This window comes from Odocoileus virginianus, chromosome 11 (assembly GCF_023699985.2).
Source record: "Odocoileus virginianus isolate 20LAN1187 ecotype Illinois chromosome 11, Ovbor_1.2, whole genome shotgun sequence".
Taxonomy (NCBI): Eukaryota; Metazoa; Chordata; class Mammalia; order Artiodactyla; family Cervidae; genus Odocoileus; species Odocoileus virginianus.
In genome coordinates, this window is record NC_069684.1 from 29031745 (window position 1) to 29058923 (window position 27179).

At 53.4% G+C, this 27179-nt stretch overlaps 1 protein-coding gene across 4 annotated transcripts in view; it reads right to left on the bottom strand.

Annotated features, from left to right (window-relative positions):
* The window catches only part of MORN1 (MORN repeat containing 1), a 49833-nt gene that overhangs the window by 20891 nt on the left and 1763 nt on the right, over positions 1–27179 (bottom strand). For 3 of the 4 annotated variants that reach the window (XM_020873719.2, XM_070474155.1, XM_070474156.1), the window contains exons 4-10: positions 26671–26781; positions 25575–25665; positions 24886–24973; positions 15502–15598; positions 14431–14541; positions 6509–6632; positions 6049–6173 (exon numbers count right to left, since the gene is read on the bottom strand). In XM_020873719.2, coding sequence (XP_020729378.2) covers positions 6049–6173; positions 6509–6632; positions 14431–14541; positions 15502–15598; positions 24886–24973; positions 25575–25665; positions 26671–26781 — 747 coding nt within the window. The remainder of the gene's footprint in view (positions 1–6048; positions 6174–6508; positions 6633–14430; positions 14542–15501; positions 15599–24885; positions 24974–25574; positions 25666–26670; positions 26782–27179) is intronic. The other variant, XM_070474157.1, reaches the window with a different exon arrangement.

Genomic DNA, 27179 nt, shown 5'->3' on the forward strand with positions numbered 1-27179 from the left:
CACTGGATGATCCCAGCAGTGGGGTCCTTGCCTCAGAGGCTGTGAGCCAGGGCTGAGATGGGGGTCAGGCTGGTGCTGTGTTGCCGGGAGGCTCATTCGGGTCACCCACGGTTCAGTCCTTTCTAAGGACACAGGTGCACCCAGCGTGAGCATCACATGGGTGCAGGTTCATGGCCATGCCAGACCTTGGCTGCACAGGGAGCCTGGGTGCACACTCGCCTCCCTTTATCTCTCTACTTCGTGTGGCCCATTGGACAGATGCCAGAGACCCACTGTCAGGGGCCAAAGGGCATAGGGTGTCCGAGACAGCATCAGAGTCCTTCTGCTGCCCGTGCCCATGGGGCTACAAAACACATGGAGGGGCTGGTGTCCCACAGCTCCTGGCCGGCCCCAGACCGGGCGTCCAGCCATGGGAAGGAGGAGCTGGTGGGGGCTCCCATTGGACGCTGGAGGTCAGGCCCCCACTGCCCTGCAGAAGGGCCCCTCTTCCTCCCTGGGCTCCCAGATCGCAGGATTGCCGCAGGGCCAGAGGGCTGTGTCCAGGAGAGCCACCAGAGAGGGCACCCCGAGGCCCCGGCTCCCAGAAGCTGTGATCTCGGGGGCCTGCAGCCCCTACCCCTCTGATGCCGGTTCCAGGTTCCAGGCAGACAGCCCCCTCCCATCTGAGTTCACTTCCCTTGTCCTCCACGGCATCGGCCCTGGAAGCAGCGCGGAATCTTTTTATATTTCTCTGGGACGTTCCTTCTAGCTGGGACAATTCCTAGACAAGAAATTTATAGCACAAATTTCCCTTTAAAAATATGGATCTTTCATGCTATTCTGCCATAATTAACCATAGACAATTAATATTAAAATGCATTATCACCCCAAGAGGCAATGAAATTTCCAGAAGATCTCTGCTATGCATTCCGTCACTTTTATTGGCAAGACCGGATTAGTGGCAAAGGGCACCTTGATTTTTAAGATCGTCTCACAGATCCCCTCTGATGGACACTCAAAACCATGTTCACCAGTGAAAATGAGGGCCATTCAGATTAACTGGAAACATTTCCTGGTAGGGTTTTGTGCATTAAAAAAAAAAAACAAAACACAAAACAGCAATCTGAGGTTCTCCCTCCCTGCTTTGGCGTTTTTTTAGGTTCCCAAATCCAATTTACAGGGGATTGTCTGAGGCACCCCGGCTCTGCCAGCCTGACAATGTCCCTCCAGCAATTAGCAGCACCTGCATTAGGATTCAATGGACTTAAATTACTGGGGGGTGAGGCAGACACCCCACTGACAACAATTAACACAAAAGCCCTGCACCATTTAAAGCTGTGGGTGGGAATTACAAAAGGTTAAGAGACTAAATATAAAAAAATTTTTGAATATAAAATCAATGTGCTTTGTTACTAAAATCTGGGTGCTATAATTTAACCAAATTAGGGTTTAGACTATCTGGCAATGGTCCATGTCTATGACATCGTCTTTTATTCTCAACAAAAACCAACTTGTCTATTCAAAAGTTAAAAACAATTAAACAACTGAAATATTTCATGTCAACAAAATAATAAAACACAGAGTTTTGAATTACGTACTACTGACATTAGGCCTTTGGAAAGGGAAAGCATTTTCTCTCCTCGTTTCACTTATTTGTGTAATTGGAAGCCAAGTTCTCAGAGGTTCAGTTTTCTTAATTGCCTGCCTGATGCGGGAGTAGAGTGCTGACCCACCATCTGTGAAAGCCTGGCCCCTCTGGGGCTGGGGAAGCTGAGGGCTGAGCCCCCAGGGTAGGGGGCCTGCAGGAGGCTGGAGTGGGGGGTGAGACCCTGAGTGGGGGTGCTTCCCAGTGGCCCCTCCTTTGCAAACAGGCATTGGCTCTGGGCACCCACAGTTCTGAACCACTGACCAGGAGGCTACATTTTCTTCTGTCCAGACAAGTCTGGGGTGCAGGGTGGGGACGCAGGGGTGCCAAGCCCCTGTAGCTGCTCCTGCTGGCTGGGGTCTGTGCTCATGCACATCTGGGCTGTCAGAACAAGTTGAAACAGGAAAGCCGCTTTAAAATTAAGACGATGCGGGTTCCGTTCTAACTTGTGGTCAGCCTCAGCTTCGAGGCTTCTGCTCAGGGCCGTCTTTCCTCCCTCCCTTCCCGGGGCAGCTGACCTCTGGGAGACCCCTAACCACTCCAGGGTTTGAACCTGACCTTGTGCTCCAGGGTGGGAAGGGGGGTGGCCAGGAGGCCACAGCAGCTCCCCCATCCGCTCGCTGAACGCAGCGCTTCCTCTAGGATCAGGGTCGCAGGTGCTCCGGCCAGGGTCTGCTAGACACGCCCACTGGGGCTTCGGCTCAGGGAAGGGCCCGGGGTTGGTGGCTCCTGACCCCCAGCACTCAGCCCTGGCTGGCCTGCCCCACTGAGTAGGCCTGGGGGGGCCCTCGTCAGCTCCCGAGACTGCGACAACCCCATGGCACAACCACTCCATCTCCCTCCGTACCTGCTGGTCTAACAGAATCAGCATCTTCACTACCAGCCCATTTTACCAAACCCGTTAACCACAGCCTACAGTCCTGTCATGGGGCTGGAGGGTGAGGTTGGGGGCAGGCAGGGGTCACAAATGGGGCTGCTTTCTATAAGGAGATGTGGGGAGAGGAGGGGGTACCTGCACGGAGATGGCAGGAGGGCCAAATCCTTGCCCACAGGCTGTGTCCCGTCCAGCTCTGTGCCCTCCAGGGCCTGGTGGTGCAGCAAGATGATGGGGTTTCTGATTTGGCCTTCAAACCATTTGGCAGATGATGAGAAATATCCAGCCTCCACTTCTTCTCTGGTATCAGAACCTGGTCCGAGCTGGCAAACTGTTTCTTGTTTCTGCATGGCCTAGTGGGGTCCTGTGACCAAGTTCTGGCCAGTGAGGTGTAGGTGGCAGTGGGAATGATAACTCCAGGAAGCTTTTTAGAAGGGAAAGGCTTCTGACTCCTTATGCTTCCCTCTTCCTACTAGCTGCAATATGGCAATGATGGCTGGCACTTGTGCAACCCTCAAGGGCCATGAGGTGGTGCACAGAGTAGAATAGGAAACAGAAGCAGGAGTCCTTGGTCACTGAGAGATGGGTGACCACAATGGGGCTGCCCGATGAGCGCAAGGGGCTGGGTGACTAGGCTTTGGTGAGAGCCGCCCCATATCCAGCTGTGCTGGTCACAACAGGCAATCAGTAGTGCTCACAACTCTGGGGTGGAAGTTGGATGTTTCACTGGACTCTTCTGGTTGGGGGCGGGGTCCCTATAAGTCGCTTCAGTATGAACAGTAACCTCAGAGGTTCTACTGGTCCAAGTTTCTTTCAGGACTTGTGCTGGGTTATCTTTGATCTGAAACCCACTGGGCTGTTCTTGAGACCTGTTTGTGCAGGGATCCTGGCTGCAGCTGGCGACCTGAAGAGATGTCCTTCAGGCTGGGCCCATGGCAATGCCCCCGACCTCAGACTCAGCAAGGGCCGCCCTCCGTGCTGTGTCCTGCCCCTCTCAGACCTCACCCAGGGGAGCACGCAGGCAGAGACAGCCACCCAAGACCCCTGGGGCCCTCAACAGGCGGGAGAAAGGGCTCTGGTCCCTGGTGAAGGTCTGGGTCTAAGAACCAAGCAAGAAAGGGTCATGGCTGTGTGGGGTGAGCATGAGGGGGACAGGGCTTAGTTTCCTGGTTCTGAGATACAGATATTCACCCAATGTGGAAAGGACTCCTGGTTTGTGATGCCCTTATGGTGAGCTGCCCCAGAACACTGAGCTCTCTGCTTTCCTTCAGGATGAGGGAGAGATAAAGAAAACTTGAAAGTTAAAGATATCTATCCTCATATAGCTGGGCTTCCCAGGTGGTGCAATGGTAAAGAATCCACCTGCAATATGGGAGACACAGGAGATGTGGGTTTGATCCCTGAGTGAGGAAGATCCCCTGGAGGAGGGAAAGGCTGTCCACTCTAGTATTCTTGCCTGGGAAATCCTGTGGACAAAGGAGCCTAGCGGGCTATATAGTCCATGTGTTCGGACATGACTGAATGAGCACATATACACACATTCCCATAGAGTCACTAAAGGAGGTTTTATCAGAGCCAGGAAAGGCCTGGTCACTCCTCTGGCCATTTCAGGGCTTTGTTCCACCCACCAGGGTCCTAGGTCTGACTGGGTGCCCCCCAGACTCCCTGCAGCCCTGGGCCCTCCTTCCTGCTGACCGTGTACATGACCCACAAGTTTTAACTGTTATTGTTGTTGTTGTTGTTCAGTCGCTCAGTTGTGTCTGACTCTTTGTGACCCCGTGGACTGCAGCACACCATGCTTCCCTGTCCTTCACCATCTCCTGGAGCTTGCTCAAACTCATAGCCATCAAGTCGGTGATGCCATCCAACCACCTCATCCTCTATCATCCCCTTCCCCTCGTGCCTTCAATCTTTCCCAGCATCAGGGTATTTTCTAATGAGTCAGCTCTGCGCATCAGGTGGCAAATGTGTTGGAGCTTCAGCTTCAGCATCAGTCCTTCCAGTGAACATTCAGGATGGGTGTTCTGTTATTATCTTAGGGTTTCTCTCACTGGAGGCTGACCGCTCACCTCCTTGCAGCAGAGCTGGAGTGTGTACCACAGGACAGACAGATGCAGCATGTTCACCACCCTGGGCTGACCCAGGCTCCCTAGCAACAGGCCCGAGGGACTTGGGTATGGGGAGGGGGTGAGTGTTGTCGTGGGGGGTGGGGACTTTCACCTGGAAGGGTCCCACGTGAACCCACTCCCGCGAGGGGAAGACTGAGTCCTGAGAGGGGCAGAAACAGGAGTGTCCTCCCTGCCCTCTAGATGGGGGCCCTGCTCCCTCCTCAGGGCACTGTCTGGGGCCAGACCTGGTGGCGGGGCAGAGGGCGCAGGGGAGCTCAGTCCATTGTCCTGCAGGCAGATGCTGAGAGCACCTCATTCTGTAGAAGAGGAGCTGAGCCCCAGGAAGGTTCAGGTGGAAAGGGACAGAGTCGCTCCTGCTGAGCACCCAGGGCCTGCGACTCGGCAGCGAACGCCAAAGGGGCTGGAGCTGACTGGGTGCGGACCCCTCGGCTTCCCCATGGGCCGTTTTCTATGGCTCGACACCCACATGCTGGGTCCAGTCCATGGTCCTGCACATGGTCACTGACGCGGGGCTCACACTTGGGCTGGCAGAGAGCCTGCCGCCCAGTGAGCGCCTTCATGTAGAAATACCAGCACATTCTCTGATAACGACAATGACGATGACAACGCAGCTAAATTTGCTTCCGTAAACAGAGGGGGACGCAGAGACAGGGTCCTGGGCCAGGTCACCAAGGGTCCCCTGAACCAGCCAGCCCTGCCCACCCTGGGAGGGAGGGACCCAGGCCTTGGTCTGGACGCTGCTCCATCTGACTCTGGCCCTGGATGCGGCAAGTCTGTGCCCCTACCCACCTGGGGCACTCCCAGGGCGAAGGAGAGTGTGAGACCCTAAATTGAAGAGTATGCACCTGCCTAGTGGGGACCCCAGCTCCAATTACCCAGGGGCCCTCCCAGAAGGGTTGAGGACCTGGGGTACCAGGCGGGGCCCCCATCACTGGGACACTGCTCTCCCGTAACTAAAACGCAGCCCCTCCCGACTAAGACAAAAGCCCCAGGTTTGCAAGAGGATTCAATTCTCAGCTCTAACTGCAGAGATTAAAAACAGACAGCCTTACTCTGTGTTCACGGCCACAAGGGACACGCTCGTGCAGCGCGCAGGACAGTGGTGCGGTGGCCCGGACCACTCACCCCCTCACCCCTCCCTGCTGGGGGCTCAGGATCTGCACTGTGAGCACGTCCAGCAGCCTGGACGCCGGGTCGGCCGCCCCCAGCCTGCCTTCAAAACCTTGGCCACAGTGACTGCCCTCGAAACTGTCTGGCCAGGACCTGGGTGTGTCTTCCTGGGACATCCCAGGTCTCCCAGGTCTGCTGTTCTCAGGGGTCAACTTCACTTCCTTCTGCCCAGGTCTGGGGGACATGGCTGTCAGCCGTGACTCTCTGAGTTCATATTGCCCACCGCAGACCCCTCAGTTAGCCCCACTCACCAGGCAGGCCACCGGGGTCCCCCTCAGGGAACGGTGAGTCAGCACTGGCACTTTCCAGGGCAGCTCTGGGCTCTGGGCCCCCGGACTCGGGGCTGGACAGAGGGTAGGAGATGCACTGGAATCCACTGTGGAGGGAAGGACAGTGTCACCCAGCTGCAGAGACATGGGGTCCAGGGAGGAGAAAGGGCCGGGGTGGCTCCTCAGAGGCCAGGGGGTAGGGAGGAAGGAGGGAGGGGATGGTGTCTAACTCGGCCTCCCTGCCTCGCTGCCCTCGGCCCGGGACCCCTGCCTTGCTCCGCCACCACTGTCAGAAGAGGCCTTGGTTTCCCCTCCACCAGACCAGTGTGTGGGAACCCCAGTGCCCACGTCTTGGTGTGAGGAGTGGGCAGGGACAGTCCTAGCCAACCCTCCATAGAGTAGAGGAGGGACCGCTCCTGCCATGCCTGCCACCCTTACTCACAACGGGGTCTGGATGGGCGTCTGCCCGAGGCCGTCATCCACTCTGAAAAAGCTGACCTCCGAGTAGGCCGGGAGCTGCACGTACCGGACGCCTGCGGAGATCTCCAACTCCCGGCCGTCCTCACCTTCCAGAAGGAGAAAGAGGTTGCTGAGGGCTGTGAGGGGGTAGTGGCACGACATGGGCCCCCGTCTCCCTGGGCCTTTGTAAGGAGCAGGGCACTGGATGGGGCTGCAACCAGGCTCACCTTGCCCCACCCTTGCATTCCTGGACCCTCGGCTCCACCTTACCCTCAGCCAAGCTGCCCATGGCTCAGAGGAAAAGGACATTTGTATAGAGACATGAAGGCAGATTTCTCGGGGAAAACAGCACAGAGAGGCAACCCCATGCGGCAGTGGAAGATAAGCTGGGATCCTTGACATGGTAACAAAACCATGACACAGGAGAGCTGAGAGAACTTATCACTAGCAGATGTACGTAACAAGAAATGTTAAAAGTTAAGTCCTTTGGGCAGAAGGAAAATGGTAGCAATGGAAACCTGTGCCTACAGGAAGCCGTGAGAGCCAGAAATGGTACCTAGAAACAGATGAAACTTCCTTTTCTGTTTGTCAGCTACTCCCCAAAAGATAAACAACTGTTTAAACAAAAATGATCTACGTGTTATAAAGCTTATTAGATACATGAATGTAAAATGTAATGAAACAAAAGCATAAAGATTGTATTGTAGACAGGAAGTATAAACTGTAAAGCTCTTATACTGTCCATGAAGGAGTATGATACCACTTGGAATTAGACTGATAATATAAAGATGTATATTTACATCGTTAAGTAAATCTTAAAGTATCCTCTAAAACGACACAGAAAAGAGTTACAATTGATAATCCAGAAGAGGAAATAAATGGAATTAAAAAAAAAAACTCAATGAATCCAAAAAAGAAAGGGATAGAATATAAGGGAAAAAAACAGCCAGGGAAAATAGAGAAGAAATCGTAAAATGGTAAGTTTGAACCTACTATATTAAAAATTATATTAAATGTGAATGGTGTAAACCATTTAGTTAAAAGAGAGATGGTTAGATTGGATAAAAAAGTAAGACTGAGGTATATGTTGCCTACAAAATAATATATTTAAACTATAAAGATGTGAATAGGTTAAAGATAAAAGCATGGATAAGGATGCTGATACCAGTCAAAAGAAAACTGAGTGACTGCATTAGTATCAAAGAAAGTAGGTGTCAGAGCATAGACTATTAGCGGGGGTAAAGAAGGTAATTTCACAATGATACGGTCAATTAATTAAATGACATAAAAATACTAAATGTTTATGCTCCTAATAACAGAGTTTCAAAATACATGAAGCTAAAATTGACAGAAATGAAAGCAGAAATAAACAAAAACACAAGCATAATCAGAGATTTCAATATACCACTGTCAATAACTGATGGAACAGAGATAAAATCAGTAAGGATATAGCAAACTCAACAAAAATATCAACACAATTTACTTGATTGATGTTTATAGAATATCCTATCCAATTCCACTCAAGAACAGAATCCACACTCTTCTCAAAGTGCACTCAAAACATTTCCCAAAACAGACCATATTTTGAGCCACAAGTCTCAAAAATTTAAGAGAATTTAAGATACAAAGTATGACTCTAACCACATAGAATTAAGTTAGAATCAATAACAGAAAGATCTCTGGAAAATCTTCAAATATTTGGAAGTGAAACAACACACTTCTAAATAACTCTTGGGTCTCAAAGGAAATCAAAAAGGAAATCAGAAAGTATTTCAAATTGAATGAAAATGAAAGCATACCACATAAAAATTTGCAGGATGCAGTTAAAGTAGTACTAAGGGGGAAATTTATAGTAATAAACTTCTATATTAGAAAAGTCTGAAATAACGTTGGAAACAATTCCACCTTAACAAGTCAAAAAAGAAAATAAAATTCAACCGAAACTACGCTGAGGCAAGGAAGTAATAAGATCGAAATAGGAATTAATGAAATAAAAAGCAGACAATAGAGAAATGAAGAAAACCAAAAGTAGGCTATTTATCAATGAAACTAGTAACATCTCACTATACTATTCAGGAATAATAAAAAAAAAGACACCTGTAATCCATATTAGGAACAAGAGAGGTGATATCAGTTCATTAAGCAGGGGGCAAGGGTATATGCAGAGTCCATCATGAGAAACGCTGGGCTGGAAGAAGCACAAGCTGGAATCAAGATTGCTGGGAGAAATATCAATAACCTCAGATATGCAGATGACACCACCCTTATGGCAGAAAGTGAAGAGGAACTAAAAAGCCTCTTGATGAAAGTGAAAAAGGAGAGTGAAAAAGTTGGCTTAAAGCTCAACATTTAGAAAACTAAGATCATGGCATCCAGTCCCATCACTTCATGGCAAATAGATGGGGAAACAGTGGAAACAGTGTCAGACTTTATTTTTTTGGGTTCCAAAATCACTGCAGATGGTGATTGCAGCCATGAAATTAAAAGATGCTTACTCCTTGGAAGGAAAGTTATGACCAACCTAGATAGCATATAAAAAAGCAGAGATATTACTTTGCCAACAAAGGTCTGTCTAGTCAAGGCTATGATTTTTTCCAGTGGTCATGTATGGATGTGAGAGTTGGATTGTGAAGAAAGCTGAGTGCTGAAGAATTGATGCTTTTGAACTGTGGTTTTTGAACTGTGGACTCTTGAGAGTCCCTTGGACTGCAAGGAGATCCAGCCAGTCCATCCTAAAGGAGATCAGTCCTGGGTGTTCATTGGAAGAACTGATGCTGAAACTGAAACTCCAATACTTTGGCCACCTGATGCGAAGAGCTGACTCATTGGAAAAGACCCTGATGCTGGGAGGGATTGGGGGCAGGAGGAGAAGGGGATGACAGAGGATGAGATGGCTGGATGGCATTACTGACTCAATGAACTTCAGTTGAGTAAACTCCGGGAGTTGGTGATGGACAGGGAGGCCTGGCGTGCTGCGATTCATGGGGTTGCAAAGAGTCGGACACGACTGAGCAACTGAACTGAACTGAACTGAAGGGAATGTCATGAACATTCAAGAAATCGGACAACTTGGAAGACACAAAACACCAAAGCTCACTCAAGAGCAAACAGATAACCTGAACAGCCTTATATGCGAGGGAAATGGGATTAGTAGTTAACAATCTTCCCACAGAGAAATCTCCAGGCCCAGGTGGGCTTCATATTAAATTCTACAAACATTTAAGAAACAATACTAATTTGACACAAACTCTTCCAGGAAATTAAAGAGGAGGGAATTTCCGCAACTTACGTTATGAGGTCGGCAATATCCTGATACCAAAACCAGACAAAGACATCACAAGGAAAAAAAAAAATTAAGACCAATTTCCTTATGAACAGACATGCAAATATTTGAAACAAAATGTAGCAAGCTGAATGCCCAGGTAATTCAAGGGGGGAAGAGAGGAAAGAACAGTCTTTTAACAAACGAAGCTGGGACAACTGGACATCCACTTGCAGAAGAGGATGAAGTTGGACCCCAGCCTCACCCTATATACAAAAGTTAACTCCAGATAGACATTAGGCTAAATAGAAGAGCTAAAAATATAAAATTCTTAGAAGAAAACAGAGGAATAAAACTTCATGACTCTGGGTTAGGCAGTCTTCTTAGATATGACATCAAAAGTACAAGCAACAAGAGAAATAAAAATAAACTGAACTTCATCAAAATTTAAACTTTTGTGTTCAAAGGACAGTCAAGAAACCACATGACAACCCACAAAATAGGGGAAAATATCTTCAAATCAGATATCTGATATGGCGCTTGTATCTAGAATATATAAGGAATTCTAGATTACTCAGAATAAAAAGACAAGTTGCCCAGTGTTTTAACGGGCAAAAGATCTGAATAGATTTTTCTCCAGAGAAGATCTACAGATGGCCAGCAAGTGCATAAAAAGATGCTGCACACATCATTACTTGTTAGGGAAAGGCAAGTCAAAACTGCAGTGAGACACCAGGACAACTAAAACCAGAAAAACAGCGTAACTGGGCTGGTGAGGAGGTGGAGCAACTGAGGCCCTCTGGGAATGAAAAGGAAGAAAAGCAAATTGCATTTATTTGTAGATGACATGATCCTTTGTACAGAAAATCCTAAGAAATCCTCAGAAAAATCAGTTAGAACAAACAAGCTCAGCAAGGTTATAAAACATACATAAATCAGCTGTAGTCTTGCGATTGCTGAAGTGAAGATAACAAAACAATTCCACTTGTAATAACATAAGAAGAAATAACAAATGTATCAATAAACAAACTATAATTGAATAATGATAATTTTTGTTGTTGTTCAGTTGCTAAGTCGTATCTGACTCTTTGAAACCGCATGGACTGCAGCATGCTAGGCTTCCTCTTTACCATCTCCTGAGTTTGCTCAAACTTGTTTTTTTTGCTGACTACAGAGGTTCTCCATTTTCAGCTGCAAAGAACATAATCAATCTGATTTTGGTATTTACCATCTGGTGATATCCATGTGCAGAGTTGTCTCTTATGTTGGTGGAAAAGAGTGTCTGCTATGACCAGCGTGTTTTCTTGACAAAATTCTGTTAGCCTTTGCCCTGCTTCATTTTGTACTCCAAGGCCAAACTTGCCTGTTACTCCAGGTATCTCTTGACTTCCTACTTTTGCATTCCAGTCCCCTATGATGAAAAGGACATTTTTTTCTTGGTGTTAGTTCTAGAAGGTCTTGTAGGTCATCACAGAACCGTTCAACTTCAGCTTCTTCGGCATTAGTGGTTGAAGCATAGACTTGGATTACTGTGATGTTGAATGGTTTGCCCTGGAAATGAACCAAGATCATTCTGTCGTTTTGGGGGTTGTACCCAAGTACTGCATTTCATACTCTCTTGTTGACTATGAGTGCTACTCCATTTCTTCCAAGGGATTCTTGCTCACAGTAGTAGATAAAACAGTCATCTGAATTAAATTCCTGTCCATTTTAGTTCATGGATTCCTAAGATGTTGACCACTTGATTTACCACTCCAATTTACCTTGATTCATGGACCAAACAATCCAGGTTCCTATGCAAACTATTAATTATTTATTAGTAAGTTTACCAAAAGAGCTAGACTTGCACACTGAAAAATACTAACATTGATGAGCCTGAAGATAAATAGATGAAGAGATGTTTCAAGGTCAATCAGAAGTGTCAGCTTCTCCCGGCTTGTTCAATCCATCCCAGACAGAATCCCAAAGAAGGCAGGCTTGCTTTTTTTCCCTTTTTTGGGGCAAAAATTGACAAGTTGATCCCAGAATATTCAAACAGAAATACGAAGGTCCCAGAATAGCCAAAACAATTTTGAAACAGAAGAAAAGGCTGGAGGAATTTCCAGTTTCAAAGCATGTGCTGTGTGCTCACTCAGATGCTCAGGCGTGTCTGACTCTGCAACCTTATGGACTGTAGCTCACCAGGCTCCTCTGTCCATGGGATTTCCCAGGCAAGAATACTGGAGTGGGTAGCCATTCCCTTCTCCAGGGGATCATCCCGACCCAGGGATCGATCTTGTGTCTCCTGCATTGGCAGGCAGATTTTTTTTTTAACCGCTGAGCTTCTCGTGAAGCCCTTCAAAGCTTACTGGAGGGCTATGGTATAAGGAAAGACATATTGATTGATGGAGTGGAAGTGACATCCATCCACATGTAAACTTTTACACCTACAGTCAAGTCACTTCTGACCCAGATGCCCAGGCAATTCTGCAGGGAAAGGACAGTCTTTTCAACACACGGCACTGGGACAGCTGGAATCCATGTGAGAAAAGATGAATTTAGACCTTTATCTGATCCACGAAAATTAACTCAAACCAAAGTTGTAAAAGAAAAGAGGAGAAAAATCTCTGTAAACTTGGGTTAAGAATCCTCAGATGCATGACTAAGACCGTAGTCGATAAAAGAAGAAACTGACAAACTGGGCTTCATCAGAATTTTCAAACTTTGGGGACTTCTCTGGCAGTACAGTGGTTAGGACTCTGTGCTTCCACTGTAGGGGGCATGGGTTTGATCCCTGGTCGGGGAACTAAGTAAGATCCCACAGGCTGTATGGCAAGAAAAAAAAAAAGTTTTAAAACTTTGAACATTAAAAGACAACGTTAACCAAAGAAGAAGAGAGCAGCAGAGGATGAGATGTTTGGATGGCATCACTGACTCAATGGACATGAATTTGAGCAAACTCTGGGAGATAGTGGAGGACAGGGGAGCCTGGTGTGCTACAGCCCATGGGGTCATGAAGAGTGGGACACGACTGAGCGACTGAACAACAACGAAAAGGTCACACTGAAAGAAAATATCTGCAAAGATACATGTGACAAAGGACTCCTATCCAGAACACATATAGAACTTGTATACAAGTAAAAACTAAGACGAACCACCTAATTTTTTAAAAAAACTGGGTGAAATACATGAATAAACATTTCTCTGTGAAGACGTACAAATGGCCAATAAGCACATGAAGAGCTGCTCAACATCATTAGTTTTGGGTTAACACGGATCAAAACCGTGAGGTGGTGCTGCCACTGGACACCCTGAAGATGGCCTCTCCCTGGCGAGGACATGGAGAAATCAGAACCTCGTATGTTGCTGACGGGACTGTAAAATGGTGCCGCCACTTTGGAAAACTGTTTGGCTGTTTCTTTGGAAATTTAAATGCCAACCTGCCACACGACCCAGCAAGTCTACTCATGAGTGTGTGCCTGAGAGAAATGAAACATATTTACACCAGGCCCTGTGCACAAATGTCCACTGCAGCCAAGTGCCCAGGACAGGACCGGCCCCCTGGGGATGCAGGATAAGAGATGTGCAGCCCATGGAGGGGCGAGCAGGGCTGCGTGGGTGGGCTGAGGGGCAGAGCGCGGCCACAAATGGGATCCCATCCACGAGCAGCTTTTGGGAACGGACATTGGTAGTGCCCAGGGTGGAGGGTGGGTGTGGGGCAGGAGCCAGGGGTCTCTCTGGGCAGAAGGAAATGCTCCAAAACGGAGTGGGTGCGGTGATGGTTGCCCAACTTTGCAAGTTTACTACAAATCGTTGGCTCACTGAATATAGATGAGTTTTACGGTATGTAAGTGACACTGTGATGAAGTTGTTAAAATAAACCAATTGTGACTAAATATACTTGATTTATGCTACACACTATGCCTCCTCACAGAGCTGCGGAGCCAAGGTGAACCAGTAGTGATTATCCCTGGTGGTCCTGCCCTGTCCCTCTGCCCCCAGCAGACCAGGGGTCTGCTCTGCTCATGGGTGAGAAGCCTGGTGGTCCCTCTGCTTGGCCGCAGGGCTGACCGAGCATCTAAACGCAGCCTGGACAGATGGGTGTCTCTCCACCTTGGTTACCCCATGAGGAGTGAGAGAAGCTCTCTCCTGGCAGGCTGAACGGCTGGCCCTGGCCTCCCCATCCGCTGACTCTGAGTGAGCATCAGGGAGGGCTGCCCATGTGCACACACACAGACATACACATGTGCACATGCTCACACATGTGTACACGTGCTCACACACAGAGCAGAGTTCATGTGCTTACATACATGCACGTGGAGGCACACAGACAGCCCAGGCACTCACACACACAGAGCCCATGTGCTCACACACACGCATATGGAAGCATGCATGGAGCCCATGCACTCATACACACACAGGCATACATGGAGGCACGCATGGAGCCCTCATGCTCACATGCACACGCAGGCCTCGTAAGGCTGGCTGCCTCTCGCCAGCTGGAGGCTAGCACCCTGCCACCCTTTCTGCCAGGGCCCCAGCAGCAAGAACTCAAAAACGGGGGCACCGAGGCGGAGCCCCAATGCTAGGAGCCACCTGCGGCATCTTGAGTCAACAGTTGTTCGTCTTTCTGAAGAGCTCACTGTCTTCCTGGAGACACTTACTCGTGGCCACTTCCCCGTTGTCCCGCTGCAGCTGAACGGTCAATGTGAGGGAAGACCCTTGGGCTGTGTCCATCACCTCTGGACCCAAAATCACGATCCTTGTGGCTTGTGCTGCAGAGAACAGAGCACAGGTGTGTGTGTGGGGGCGGGGTGGGGCAGGGGCTCTGGGTCTGCATCAGCACCCCACACGCCCTGAGCAGGTGCTCAGCCCCGTCCCCGGGGCACCTGGTTGAGGGGGGGTGTGGATGGCACGGCCGTCAGGGCTGGGGTCTTTCATGGAGGCCACGAACCCTATCCTGAAGGTCAGCCCTGAACCCACCTGATGGTGTTGGGGGAGGGCAGGGCAGAGGCGACCACTGCGTGCAGGTGACCACCCAGCAGTGTCTGGTGCACACGGCCTCCCGCCCACCGTTCTGACCTGGGCCCTGCCTTCATTGTGTCCGAGTCCATGACCTAACATGTGCTGGATGAGGCTGCGACCACCTGCCTGGAAGCTGGCCTGGCCAGGGGCCCACCTGCAGCTCTGAGTGAGCAGCTGCATCCATGGATCTGGTACCAAGGTTCTGATCAGGGACTCGAGTCCCCAGACTGACCGCTATGGTGGTACCCTTGTCCTGGAGGCTAACAGAAGGTCCTCACACATGCCCGGGTGGGCAATTCAGGGTCGGGGGGAAGCCCCAGCAGAGGACCTGGCAGGCCCCAGGCCATCTGAGGTCACATGCAGTGCAGAGAGCTCAGGGTAGGGGCAGGACGGAGACCGGGCAGGGGGCCAGGCACCCAGAGCCCTGAGGCTGGGAGAGTCCCAGACTGGCAGACCCTGTGCCTGGGAGGCCTGCCTGCAGCAGAACCACGTGGCTCCAGAGTCCAGGGGCCTCTGTGTGCCTTGGGCCCGGTGAGACCACACAGAGCATGAACTTCTCAAAAGGGGATTGTAGATCCCTCTTCATCCCAGCCCCCTGGGCCACTCCTCCCATGAAGCTGCCCAGCGCCAACCAGGAGAGGACACGGCCTGACCCAGATGTGACCCCTGGGAGGACCCCGTGAAGCCAGCAGCAAAGCTGGGGCACCTACCCATGGGGTGACCGTTGATCCACATCCCTCGGTAGATGACTCCGGAGCAGTGGGCCATGCTGCCCTGTCCACTGAACACACCACTGTGCCACTGTCCCTGCAGAGAGAACCATGGGCTCAGGCGGGCTGGGGCCTGAGGACACTTGGCCCTCCAGGTTTCAGGGGCCCCCAGGGACACAGGCTGAGGGGGACCCAATTTGCTCCACACAGTGCCCTCTCCTGTGAATTGGGAGTTTAGGGACAATGGCTCAAATACAAAATGCAAACAAAATACGGCTCCAAATATTTTACAGCACAAAACACTTTTAGTACAAAGATGCTGCGTTTGTGTAGAGGCTCACAGGAGGCCTGTGGGGTGGGGGAGCTGAGTGCTCTGGCTCATTCCTTGATGATGAAAGGGCCAATTAAAAGCTCAGCGTGAACCCGCACAGCCCACCTGGGCAATGCCGGCTCATGCACACCGCAGCCCCGCTGCCCCATAACAAACCTGCTTTGTAACCAATACACACGACAGAGTGGAAGAAGGATGGAAAATAGCAGAAAGATTATTTTCATGGAAAGTTCAAGATCTTAATGGTGTTTTACTGACTATGAATTGCTCCTGTTAGAAGAATCAGCCCAAGGCACGTTTGGTGCAGAAGCTGACTGGGCTCCCACTTTTGTGGCCTGCCCTTCGAGGCCCCAAGGTCACCCAGCAGCTGGGCCCTGCAGCAGGCACCCTTGGCCCCTGGGACAGACCAGTAGGTGGGAACGGCCCCTGAAGGCTGCAGCCCTAAAGAGCTCAGATGCCCCCAGACCTGGGGGATGAGGTTCCAAGGCTGTTTGGAGCTAGTAGCCACTGCGATCTCACTGTGAGTTGATGGGAAGGGCGTGGCCAAGGCTCACCCTCCAGTTGGGGTGTCGGGCAACTGTGGTGCCCAGTAGGTCAGCCCATGGCTTCAGGAGGAGCCATGCAACCGGTTGGGTGGAGGGTGGGCAGAGGTCTGGCTCTCCTGGAGCTGAGGGGCAGTCTCGTCCCTTCAGCCCCCATACCCAGAGGGCAGAGCCAGCCAGATAGTGGCTGGGGCCTTCCCAAGACTCCCGTGGGCCGCATTCCCAGAAAGCTCAGGGCTGGCTCGATGACCTGACAGATGTTATATTGCATTCCTTAAGATGCAGCTCACATCTGCAGGTAGCTGGCCAGGCTAAAGTGGGGGCGATGCCTCAGGCATCACGGCAGGTGGGGACTGCAACCAGCACGGAGGCCCTTGCTACCATCCGGGCTAGGGGTGGAGAGCCCCAGAGTTGCCTGCTGACCATCCCTGGAGATGGCATGGCCTCTGAGGAGCATCTGCTGGGCTTGACGCCAGCTCCTAGGAAAGACCCCTGTGCACACGTGCATGCACTCAGGCTTCTGTGTTGTGAATCTGCGTGCATCATTGTGTCATGCTATGTGTTGGCATGGGTGTGCCTGAACTGGGCTGCTATCCCCCGAGTTGGGGTGGGGACAGCCCTGGGACGGCAGGGTGGCCCCCCAGGCACGTGGGGCAGGGTAACGTGGGCACCAGACCTTTCCCCTGCTCGAGCCCCAGCAGTCTGTTGGCTGGGGGCAGCGGTGACGCTCGTGGGTGAAGAAGTCACTGGGACGCTCTGCTCGCCTCGCTCAGGACACCGTCCCCAGACCTGACAGGTCACCAGCTTGCACTTGGGAAGCAGGACCCCTGGCCAGTCAGACGGAGACCTCTCATGAGCCAGGCTGAACTTGTTGCCCTCGCCCCGCCCCCTCAGCCCTTCTGCTTTGACTTCCGTGCCCTCTTCTGTGGCTCCGCGCTGGGGAACAGAAGCCACCCTGGCTCAGGCCCCAGGCTTGGGCTCAGCAGATGGTCTAACGGGATGCACTCTGGCCTATGGCTCTGGGAAGGGTGGCCGACTTCACAAAGCCCTCCTGCGGGGCTGCACTGCCCTTCGCCTCCACGTTTCTGTAGCAGGGGCTGCACTCACTTTGTGTCGGGGTGAGTGCTGTCTGCCTGGGTTGCCGCAGGCCTCATCCTTGTCCCTCTCAGTGGTGCTGGGGTCACCTCCCCTCCCCCCGCCCCACTGGGCTGGACGCCAGACCCCCAGAGTCAGGCCACATGCCGAGGATGTCCAGGGGCAGGTGGGAGGCTGGGAGTCCAGGCGTAGAAAGCGGGAGTTAAGTGTGCATGGCCCTTCCCCAGTGCGACCACCTGGGCCTCCCCTCCGAAGGTCTCCATCACATGACCCCAAATCTTACTGCCACAGGAGGCCAAGCCCTGTGCCCATCTGCCCTTCCCTTCCCTCCCCATCGTGGCCATGGCCTGTCTGGTCAGGACATGAGCATCCTGGTGGCAGGGATCACACTTCCCTCAGAAGCCTCCTGAGACAATCAGGACAGGGATGCACTCATGCTGACACTTTGACAGTGCTCTGGACCCAGGGCCACTCAATTATGTCGGGGTTGGGGGGTGGAGGGTTGAGATGAGATGTGGGTTTTCACAAGTATGAAGGCAGAGCCTTGGGCTCAGCCAGAAGCAGATGCAGACAAATCCAGCACGCAGCACCTTGGAGGGCGGCCGGGGGCACACAGACTGCCAAGCAGACGGAATGTGAACCTGCACATCAGACCAGGAGCCCTCCACCGGGTGTAGCAGGATCAGCTCCCTGTGAGGTCTCTGTCCAGTGCTCGCTGTCTACTTGTCACCGGGGTCCTTCCTGACCCCTGACCAGCCATTAATCACACTCCTGGAATCTGGGCCCCTCTCCTTTCCCACCAGCTTAGGCTTTGACAAAGAACTCACCTGGGACAGAAAGACCCCAGCAAGGTAACTAATGCAACAGTGTAGAATCTAACTACTGTTACAAATCATGCCTTTGAAAATTCTGCCCTTTCTCAATCAGCCAACATGCTCCCAAGCAGGAACAAACATGGGTTAACCCATCTTACAGAGAGGAGGCCAGCCCCCACTGCCCCCGGTCCAGGTGAGGACCCGTGCCTGCTAGCGAGGGGCAGGGAGGAAGTGAGGATGACAGGGCCACACGGGGCTCCGTTCACACCACACTTAAAGCCAGAAGGGCATGGGGCCCCTGTTAGGACACAGGAGGGGACGGGGGTCCCTGTTAGGACATGGAAGGAGGGCCATAGGGGTCCTGTTGGGACATGGAAGGAGGGCACGGAGGGTCCCATTAGGACACAGGAGGGGACAGGGGACACAGAAGGAGATGGTCACCAGGGGTAAGTGAGCCACACCTTGTGGCAGATGGTTGCTGGGAGGGCCTCTCAGCTGCAGAATGGGGATGTACATGTTCATAACTCCTTCCCTGGCCTTTTACTTGAGGAGCTGAGTCCCCTTCTCCTGCCTTCAATCTTTCCCAGCACAGGGTCTTTTCAAATGAGTCAGTTCTTCCCATCAGGTGGCAAAGTATTGGGAGTTTCAGCTTTAGCATCAGTCCTTTCAATGAATATTCAGGACTGATTTCTTTTAGGATGTATTGGTTTGATCTCCTTGCTGTGCAAGGGACTCTCAAGAGTCTTCTCTAACACCACAGTTCTAGCAAGGAGAGATAAGAAAGTCTTCCATTCTCCAGTTAACTGATGCTACTTTTCCTTCCCGGGGAAAGTGCTGGTGGTTTTCCTAGAATTGTTTTTGTGGTTGTGTTGTCCCCTCTTGCATTGTTGGCACTCGCAGGCACACTCTGAATCTCTGCCCTGGTCAGAAGGCCACCTTCCTGGGTCTTCAGTCTCTTCTTCACCTCCAGGTCTCCCCAGGGCACTGGGGTCTTGATGACACACCAGAGGGTCCAGCTCTGCAACGCCTGCCTAAATGGCATCTGCAGTCTGGAGCAGGCAGCCCCCACCATCACCAAACTCACTCCTGGAGCAGGTGGTGGCTTTCCTGAGGCCTTGGCTCCTGGACCAGGCAGGGGCGTGGCCCTAGTCACCTGCCTGAGCCTGACTGTAGGGGCCAGGGTCTCCAGATTTCGAGGTGGCCTGCTGGGGCCACAGTGACCATGCAGGCCAGTGTTGGTGGCCCTGCCTGTCAGTCTCAGCAGACACAAGGCCCCTCACTTTCCTAAGGCATCGCCTTTGGCCACCACGATCCTGGTCAAAAGTTCCTCAGGTTTCAAAGTATGACAAGTTATGCTTATGCAAAAACAAGCTGCCTCTGTGGGTCCATCTGCGTCTACCCTCCTCACCCGGGCCTGCAGGGTGGTGCGGGTTCCACTCTGGCAGCCCAGGCCCCTCCTCTGGCGATGCTACAACTGGCTGATACCTCCCATGGTGCTCCTGGGGTGAGGGCCCCCATTCCTAGACTGACCTCTGGCTGGGCACTCAGGACTTTGGCATTCCTGTGGATGCACAGGTGAAAAGCAGGTGAGGATGCGCACAAGGCCACCACCTGCTCTGTGCAGTGAACAGGTGCACCGACCAGCAGGCTTCCTTCCAGGAAAGCCAACACGAGAAATGCAGCCAACATGCATGGAGGTGCCCCGGGGACGGATGGAAGCTGGCGGAACCATGTGCTACTGTTGCACAGGGAGAAATGGTCCATGTGCACCCAAGGCCGAGCCTCAGTGGACAGCAAGCCTACGTCCCCTCTGCCTGGCATGTGCTCACCTCCATGGCCAATGGTCGTTCCCTGCGCTCACACAGGCGGTTCCAAGGACGCCACTCTCCCAGGGGCTGCCTGGTGCTCCGGGGGGTCACCAGCCCATGCCACATCCTCAGGAGGAGCGATGAGCTTGCCGCTGCTGGGCATGTGTGTCCCCACCTCCCTTGGCAGGGGAGCAGCACAGACAGTCTGGCACATGCCAGAGACACCCTCAGGCCCCAGGATGCACCAGATGACCTGGCTGCTGCAAACTATGGCCACCTAGCCTGACTGCCTGCCCAGCCCCACTGCAAGGCAGTGGGAGTCAGTTTGGGTTTGGGATTCATTGTTCTTACAACAGAAGCAGCTTTATTGCATTGATTTTCAGGGATAAAATTTTTCTAGAATTAATTTTTTTAAAGTTTCCCTGAGAAGCTCGGCTTTAGGAGGCACTGGGGACAAGGCAGCAGGGGCCCTTGTGCAGTGACGCCAGGGCTCTGGCTGCCCTTCTCCTGGGCTTTCCTGCTCTCCACACTGGATGTTTTCCCATTGGATGGGTTGGGCTGCTGGAAGAGAGGCAGGGGCAGGGAACTCAGGGCGGGCGGTGGAGGGGGGGCGGTGCACCTCTGACACAAAAACACTCACAGAAGACAAACCGTCTGTCTTCTGGAAAATCAAATCACTTCAGGAGAGATAAAGAGCAGTACACTGGGGGGTCTGCAGTGAGGGGAGCCCAGAATGGCTTTCTGGAGCAATGGGGTGCTGGGCAGGGTGCAGTCCGAGGAGGCCCGGGCCTCACTTTGGGGCAAAGATTCTGAGGGTGGAAGTCAAAAGGTGGAGGAACCCCCACCAAACACAAGAGGCATCTCACACATCCCTAGATAATAAGCATGTGCTTCAAGCGGGGAACAGCTGTACCTGGGGCCGGCCTCAGGATATACCCCAGAGAGGGGAGAGCAGGGAGTCCCCCAGAAGGTTTGACAGAGGCCAGACAGCCAAGCAGAGGCCACAGCTGCAGTGGACGAGGCTCACCTCCCGATCACCTTATTGTTGGGCTGACAGCCGGCACCCGGGTTGTTTAGAAAACAGAAAACACAAGCGTCGAGAGGATGTGGGGGAACTGGAACACTGGCGCTGCCGATGGGGATGGAAAATGATGTGGAGTCTCCTCTAAAAGTTACAAATAGAATCACCATGTGACCCAGCAGGTGCACTGTTCTCAGGGAAGTCGGGAGCAGGACAGGCTGACAGCAGCGTCACTCACAGGATGATGCCAAGGCCCGGACAGGCTGGGTGTCCATCAATGGACGAGCGGCCGGACGCGTTGTGGAAGGGTCATCTGTGCGATGGAGCAGGGCCCAGTCTCAAACAGGGAGGAAGTCCTAACACCTGCTCCAATGTGGATGGACCTTAGGACATGATGCTGAGTGAGACAAACCCGGGGACAAATCCTATGTGATCCCAGTTCTCTGAGGTCCCTGGAGCAGTCAGAGTCACAGACTCTGGAGGGTAGGGGTGGAGCTTCAGTTTGGGAAGAGAAGAAAGTCCTAGAGATGATGGTGGGGGTGGCTGCCCAACGTCAATGGGCCCGATGCCACTGAGCTGTGTGCTGAATTAAAATGATAAATTTTATGTTATTTGTACTTTACAATAAAATTTAAAAATAGAAAGCTGTCTGCCTAGTGACAGCCTGGGGATAGCTGTGCCCTCACGGGAGATGCGCCAACTCCCTGTGGCGGGTCCGCCTCTGCCGGGTGACCCCTCACGCCCAGAGGTCAGACCAGCAGGCAGCCCTACAGCTCAGAAGTGGGCACTGAGACCCGGAGCCCATGTCTATGCGGCTCTGTCCTCCCACCAGCCCTGAACCTGCAACCCTGAGTGAGTGGGCCTGGCCTGTGTCCAGGGTGTCAGGAAGCCATTTGGCAAAGATGGCCTGAGGGCCTGGGGGATTTGAGGGCCTGGGTGTCTGCCCCAGGTGGGGGCTGTGACCATGGTGGGGGTTGGGAGGGAAGGTGGCACTTCCTGACCATTCAGGTGCTCAGGGCCTAGATGGAGGGCAGGTCATCAGAGCACAAGGCCCTGAGGCTGGGAACTGCTAAACAATGGGAACACAGGCGGACAGTTCAAATCCTGGAGAAGGACTCTTGCTCACCTGTAAAGCGCCTAGGGGTGGAGGGGTGGGGATGGGGCTGCCGCCCGCTGGTGCTCTACCCTTTCCAGCTGACATCCAGCCCAGAGCCCAGCTCCGCACTGGAGAAGCCCCCATGGGGACAGCGGCTGGCAGGGCTGGGCTGCCCCCTGGTGGAGGGCAGTGGGGTGGACAGCTGAACTGAGACCTGCAAGGGAGGCAGAGAGGGGGAACCCAGGATGGTCCTGGAGGCACCCGCAGAGTCTCTGGGGGCAGGGCACGTGGGGTGGAGGTGGGGGCGAAGTCTTATGGGGCTCTCCGGGAGAAGGTGGGGTCTCTGCCACCCTCTGGTAGTGAGGCCTCCTCGTCTCTGAGTTGGGTTGGGAGAGTCAGCGAGGCCCTGAGGACAGTGTGGGGTGCTGTGATCCCTTGGTCGCCAGAGGTGTAGATGCTGTGGGGGTTCTCTGGGCCCCCTTGTGTTTCTTCCACAGAAACTCTGCAGAATTCAGGCTGTGGCTGCCCAGGGGGAGCCCTAAAGGGCTCCATGAGGATAGACAGACATCCCCCTGGGGAGAAGAGACAAAGCTGTGGCTGGGTCACAGTGGCCTCTGCAAATAGGCTCCAGTGCAGACTGTCAACCGCAGCAGCCCAGGCACCAGCCAGCAGCAGCGTGGACACAACATCCCGGGAGCAGCCAGCAGCTGGACCAGGGCCCGGGAGGTGGTAGTACCTGAGCAGAGCGCTATTTTACCAGCACGTCAGGGAGCATGCTGGGGGGAGCTTTGCGGACAGGGCAGGACTCTACAATCCCCATCAGGCCACTCCATCTCAGGAAGGGCCCCAGTCAGTTACCAGTTTACCACCTCTCAGCCCCAAATCCACCCTTCTCGCCCACTCTGTGCTTTGGGAGACTCTGAAACATGTCCCTTCACCGGCTGGTGCCATCCTGGGCAAGCACTGCAGGGACGCTGGGGTAAGGGTCTTCCCTTGGGCTCCAGCGTGCCCTCTCCTGACCCCTCAGGCTCAGCGGTTTGTGCTCGGTGAGCTCCTCTGCGTCCCAGGTTTCCTGCACACATGCCTGGTGCCCTGGGCAGCTCCCCAACCCGGTGGGCTGTGGCCGCAGCCTGCCTGCGTCTCCAAAGGCTTTCCCTTGTGTCCTGGGACTTCCTTTCCAAACTTTGCTCTAACTTTCACATGAGAAAATTGGCAAAGATGTGAAATTCAATTGACAGCCTAATCCTGCAACCCACATGATCAAATTCTATTTGAGCCCCGAGACTATGAGACAGGAGGGCCTCTTGGGGCTGCAGTGGAGTTGAACACAGACCTGAGCTCACATCATCTCCCTGAAAGTGTCCAGGACACCAGGGGCCTCATGGCCACTGTCACTCATTCACAGCCATCCTGTCACAGCCAAGCACGATGGCAGCTTGTTCACTCCTAAAGCTGCAGCCACGAGTCACTCACATCTCCAAGGCACTCAGCCCGGTGGTTGGGCCCAAGTATGCAGCCAAGCCAGTCCCAAAACACCATCTTTGGGGGCACCTCCTGGGCCAGGTTCACATTTGCCTTTTCCATATTCCTGCTTCCACCCCTTGCAGTATCTTCTTCCCTTTCACTCGTTAACATTTTCAATTGATGGTGTGGCTCCTGTCTCCTGGTTCAGGTTCAGGCATCACTGCCATCCATCAATGTGGGGACATCCTCACTTCTGCTCTTGTCAAACAGTCCGACATCTTTACCTCCAAACCACCCCAAGTTTGGTCCCACACCCCACACTGGTTGCCATCACCTCTTTTCATGACTGAGAAACAGAGAGACCTTTCAAACACAGGAATCAGGCCACCAACTTCTTCCAGCACTTTCCATGATGCTTAGAATAAAACTCCAACCCCTTGTGGCTCCAGGGCCTACACATGAGACTGCCCCGACCTCCCACCTTGTTGCTCCTACACCGCTCAGGCCATGAAGACTTCTTCTTGCCCTGTAGCCCAGTCTCACCCTGCTCTGCCTGCAGTGCCCTTCCATGCTGTCTGCATGCACAGCCTCTCCCATCCTTCAGGCCGGGCTCACATGATACTCTCTGACCCTGTGCATCTCTGCAGAGCTGGAGGGGCTCCTCATCCACCGGGTGGGCTGCTGGGCTGTCCCTGCCAGCCAACCACTACACAGGACACACATCCTGGGCACCAACATCCTGGCTCCCAGCCAGACACAAGGGCTGGAGTCCAGGAAGCACAAGGATGACGGATTCTGGGGATCAAGAAGGTCTTCCCATGTGCCTGCCCCTCTTGGCCTCATGGCACCTGAACCCCATCGACCCGAGAGCAGCAGCTGCCATGATGTGGGGAGGGGGCACAGAGCCCTGTTTGTGAGGAGGGGGAGGGCCTTGCTTGCTTCCCCAGGTCTCTGGCTCACTGGGACTCCCGGGCATGTCCCCTCAAAAAGACATCACCAACTGTTCCCACAGGCGACAGTGTTGGTCACAGGGTAGATCAGGAACCAGATGGATGAAGAGGTGTGAATGGCTGGACCTTAAGTTCCCTGAACCTCAGCCTTCTCATCAGCGAAATGGGAACAGTCCCCTACCCCGCGGGGTCAGAAGGCCAACACCTGGCTGCACCTGGGGGTGCCGAGGGCAGAGGACACTGGCTGGTTGGCCCCCAGTACCTCATAGGTGGAGCCATCCACGAGCCGCAGCATCCCATGGCCCTGGCGCTGGTCCCGGACCCAGTTGCCCTCGTATTCGTCTCCATTCCTGGGGGTAAGCGCAGAGGCTGCTCTCAGGCCGGGAAGGCCAGGTGGCCGCGCTGACGCAGACCGGCTCCCCGGCTGGGCCCCAGCGCATGTCCCCGGGACTGAGGCAAAAATAGGCCCAGAACAGATGGCGTGAGCCACAGCCTTGCCAGGACCTGGCGGAGGGACAGGCAGCCTGGGTGCCCGGCAGGGTGCAGTGACAGGCGGCCCTACTTGCCGGGTCCCAGGTGTGAAGATTGGGGAGGATGGTGGGGAAGGAAGCGCAAAGAGGGAGGGACCCTGCAAATCCCAGGGCAGGATTTTGCATGAAAACTGCCCAGAATTTGGAAGATGCCCAGCCACAGGCCTGAAGGAGAGATCTGGGGGGGGGGGGGGGCGTGCTCTCACCCCACTCTACGCTCCTCCCAACTTCCACCTTCCTACCAGATATTTTATTTGTGGGATGGAGAAGGGAGGTGGAGATTGATATTTTTTCTACTAAACACACATAGAACCAAGTTCAGTAACTGAGAGAGAAATTATAGAATTCCTTCAAGGCACACAGACCCTCCTTTCAGGGCTAGGTGCTTGAGAGGGGATGGCCCGCTGGCCTGTGAACTCACCGGAAGATCATCCGCCCTTGGCCATGACGCTTGTTGTCATGAAACGACCCCCAGTACACTTGTCCGTCTGCGTCCACCAGACACCCGTGTCCTGGAGAAGGAGCCCAGAGCGGAGGTCACCTTGTGCCTCCCTTAGGGGAGGGGATTGTCTGGAGGAAAGCTAGCGTTGGCACCCCTGGGGACTGAGCTGCATGGGGTCCCTCGGCCCCAAGAATGGATCTGGGACAGCTGGGCAGCCACATACAGCATGAGTATCTCTGGGTTCAGTTCTCAAGGTCCTCAGTGAGGGTGGGGGTGCCATTTGAGGGCCACGATCCCCCAGAATAGAGACTGAAATGCTGCTGTCCTGCTCGGGTGGTGCTGCGGGGTAGTCAAGGCCAGCTTGCAGAAGTGAATTCATCCTGAGGATACATGGCCATCCTGGGCCTCCACCATCTACTCAAAGGACCCAGAGACCAGAGAAATCGCCAGCGTAGACACGGTGTCTCAGGATCTGGACACTCAGGGAGGGGAGAACATCCAGACTCCATGGGGAGGCCTTGGAGGAGGCAAGGCCTTTTTCAGGGTGTGGGCTGTTGGGGGAGTAGCCACTCCCCTCACTCACACTGGCCTCCCACCAATGTGGCCTCCTGACCAGCATTGATCCCCACCATGGTGGCCTCCTGACTGGCGATGTTCCCCTCCATGTGGCCTACTGACTCACGCTGTCCGCCCTTCCCAACACGTGGCCTCCTGACTGGCTCGGCCTGGCAAGATGTGGAGATGACAAATGAGTGGAGGATCAGGAGGGGCCATCAGCCTCTCGTCCCAGGAGACCCACAGCCCTGCTCAAGGGCTGCGACCCTCCACGAGGCCAGAAGACCTGCCCAGCTGAGCCCAGACCAGCCCAGGATTGAGTGCAAGGACAGAACGGGGACCTGAGTCACCAGATCTGGGTGGCTTGCTGTAAACCCCTTACTCTGAACCTCAGTGGATGGGGGAGCATGCTGGTGTCGGACTGTCCAGGCCCTGAGTCAGAATCCCAGGAGGGCTAGGTCTAGGCCCCGCAGTGCTTGCCCCACAGCCCATACCCTGCACCTTCCTGCGGACACCCCACCTTCTCTCAGGCCGTGGAAGAGCTCCCCTTCATAATGTCCGCCAGCTTGGTACTTCATGACGCCGTGTCCCTGGGGCTCTCCCAGAACAAACTGTCCAGTGTAGGTGTTCCCTGGATGGGAGGTGGGAAGCCGTGTCTAGGGTTAGAGCCGCTTCCTCAGTTCCTCAGGGTGATGATTACCCAGTTCTCACTTGACTCCTGGGCAGCAGTGGTCACAGTGCAGGGTATACGTTTATCTCACAGCTCACGCTGGTGGACAAGGGAGATGGGACAGAGTGGGTATGGTCCCATTACCTACGATCCTCTCCCTCTCTCCTAGGGACCCTCTCGGGTCTGTATGCCTGGAACAGAGGCCCCTCCAGGCCAGAGTCTGTGGGGTAACACTTCTCTCCACCAAAAATCCACTTCACGCTTACCCGTGAGGGTCTGAGGTCCTGCAGGCAGCACTGGGGCTGTCCCGCCCCAGGCTGGCACAAGGCTGCTACGAGACACCTTTGGGTCTCAGGGGT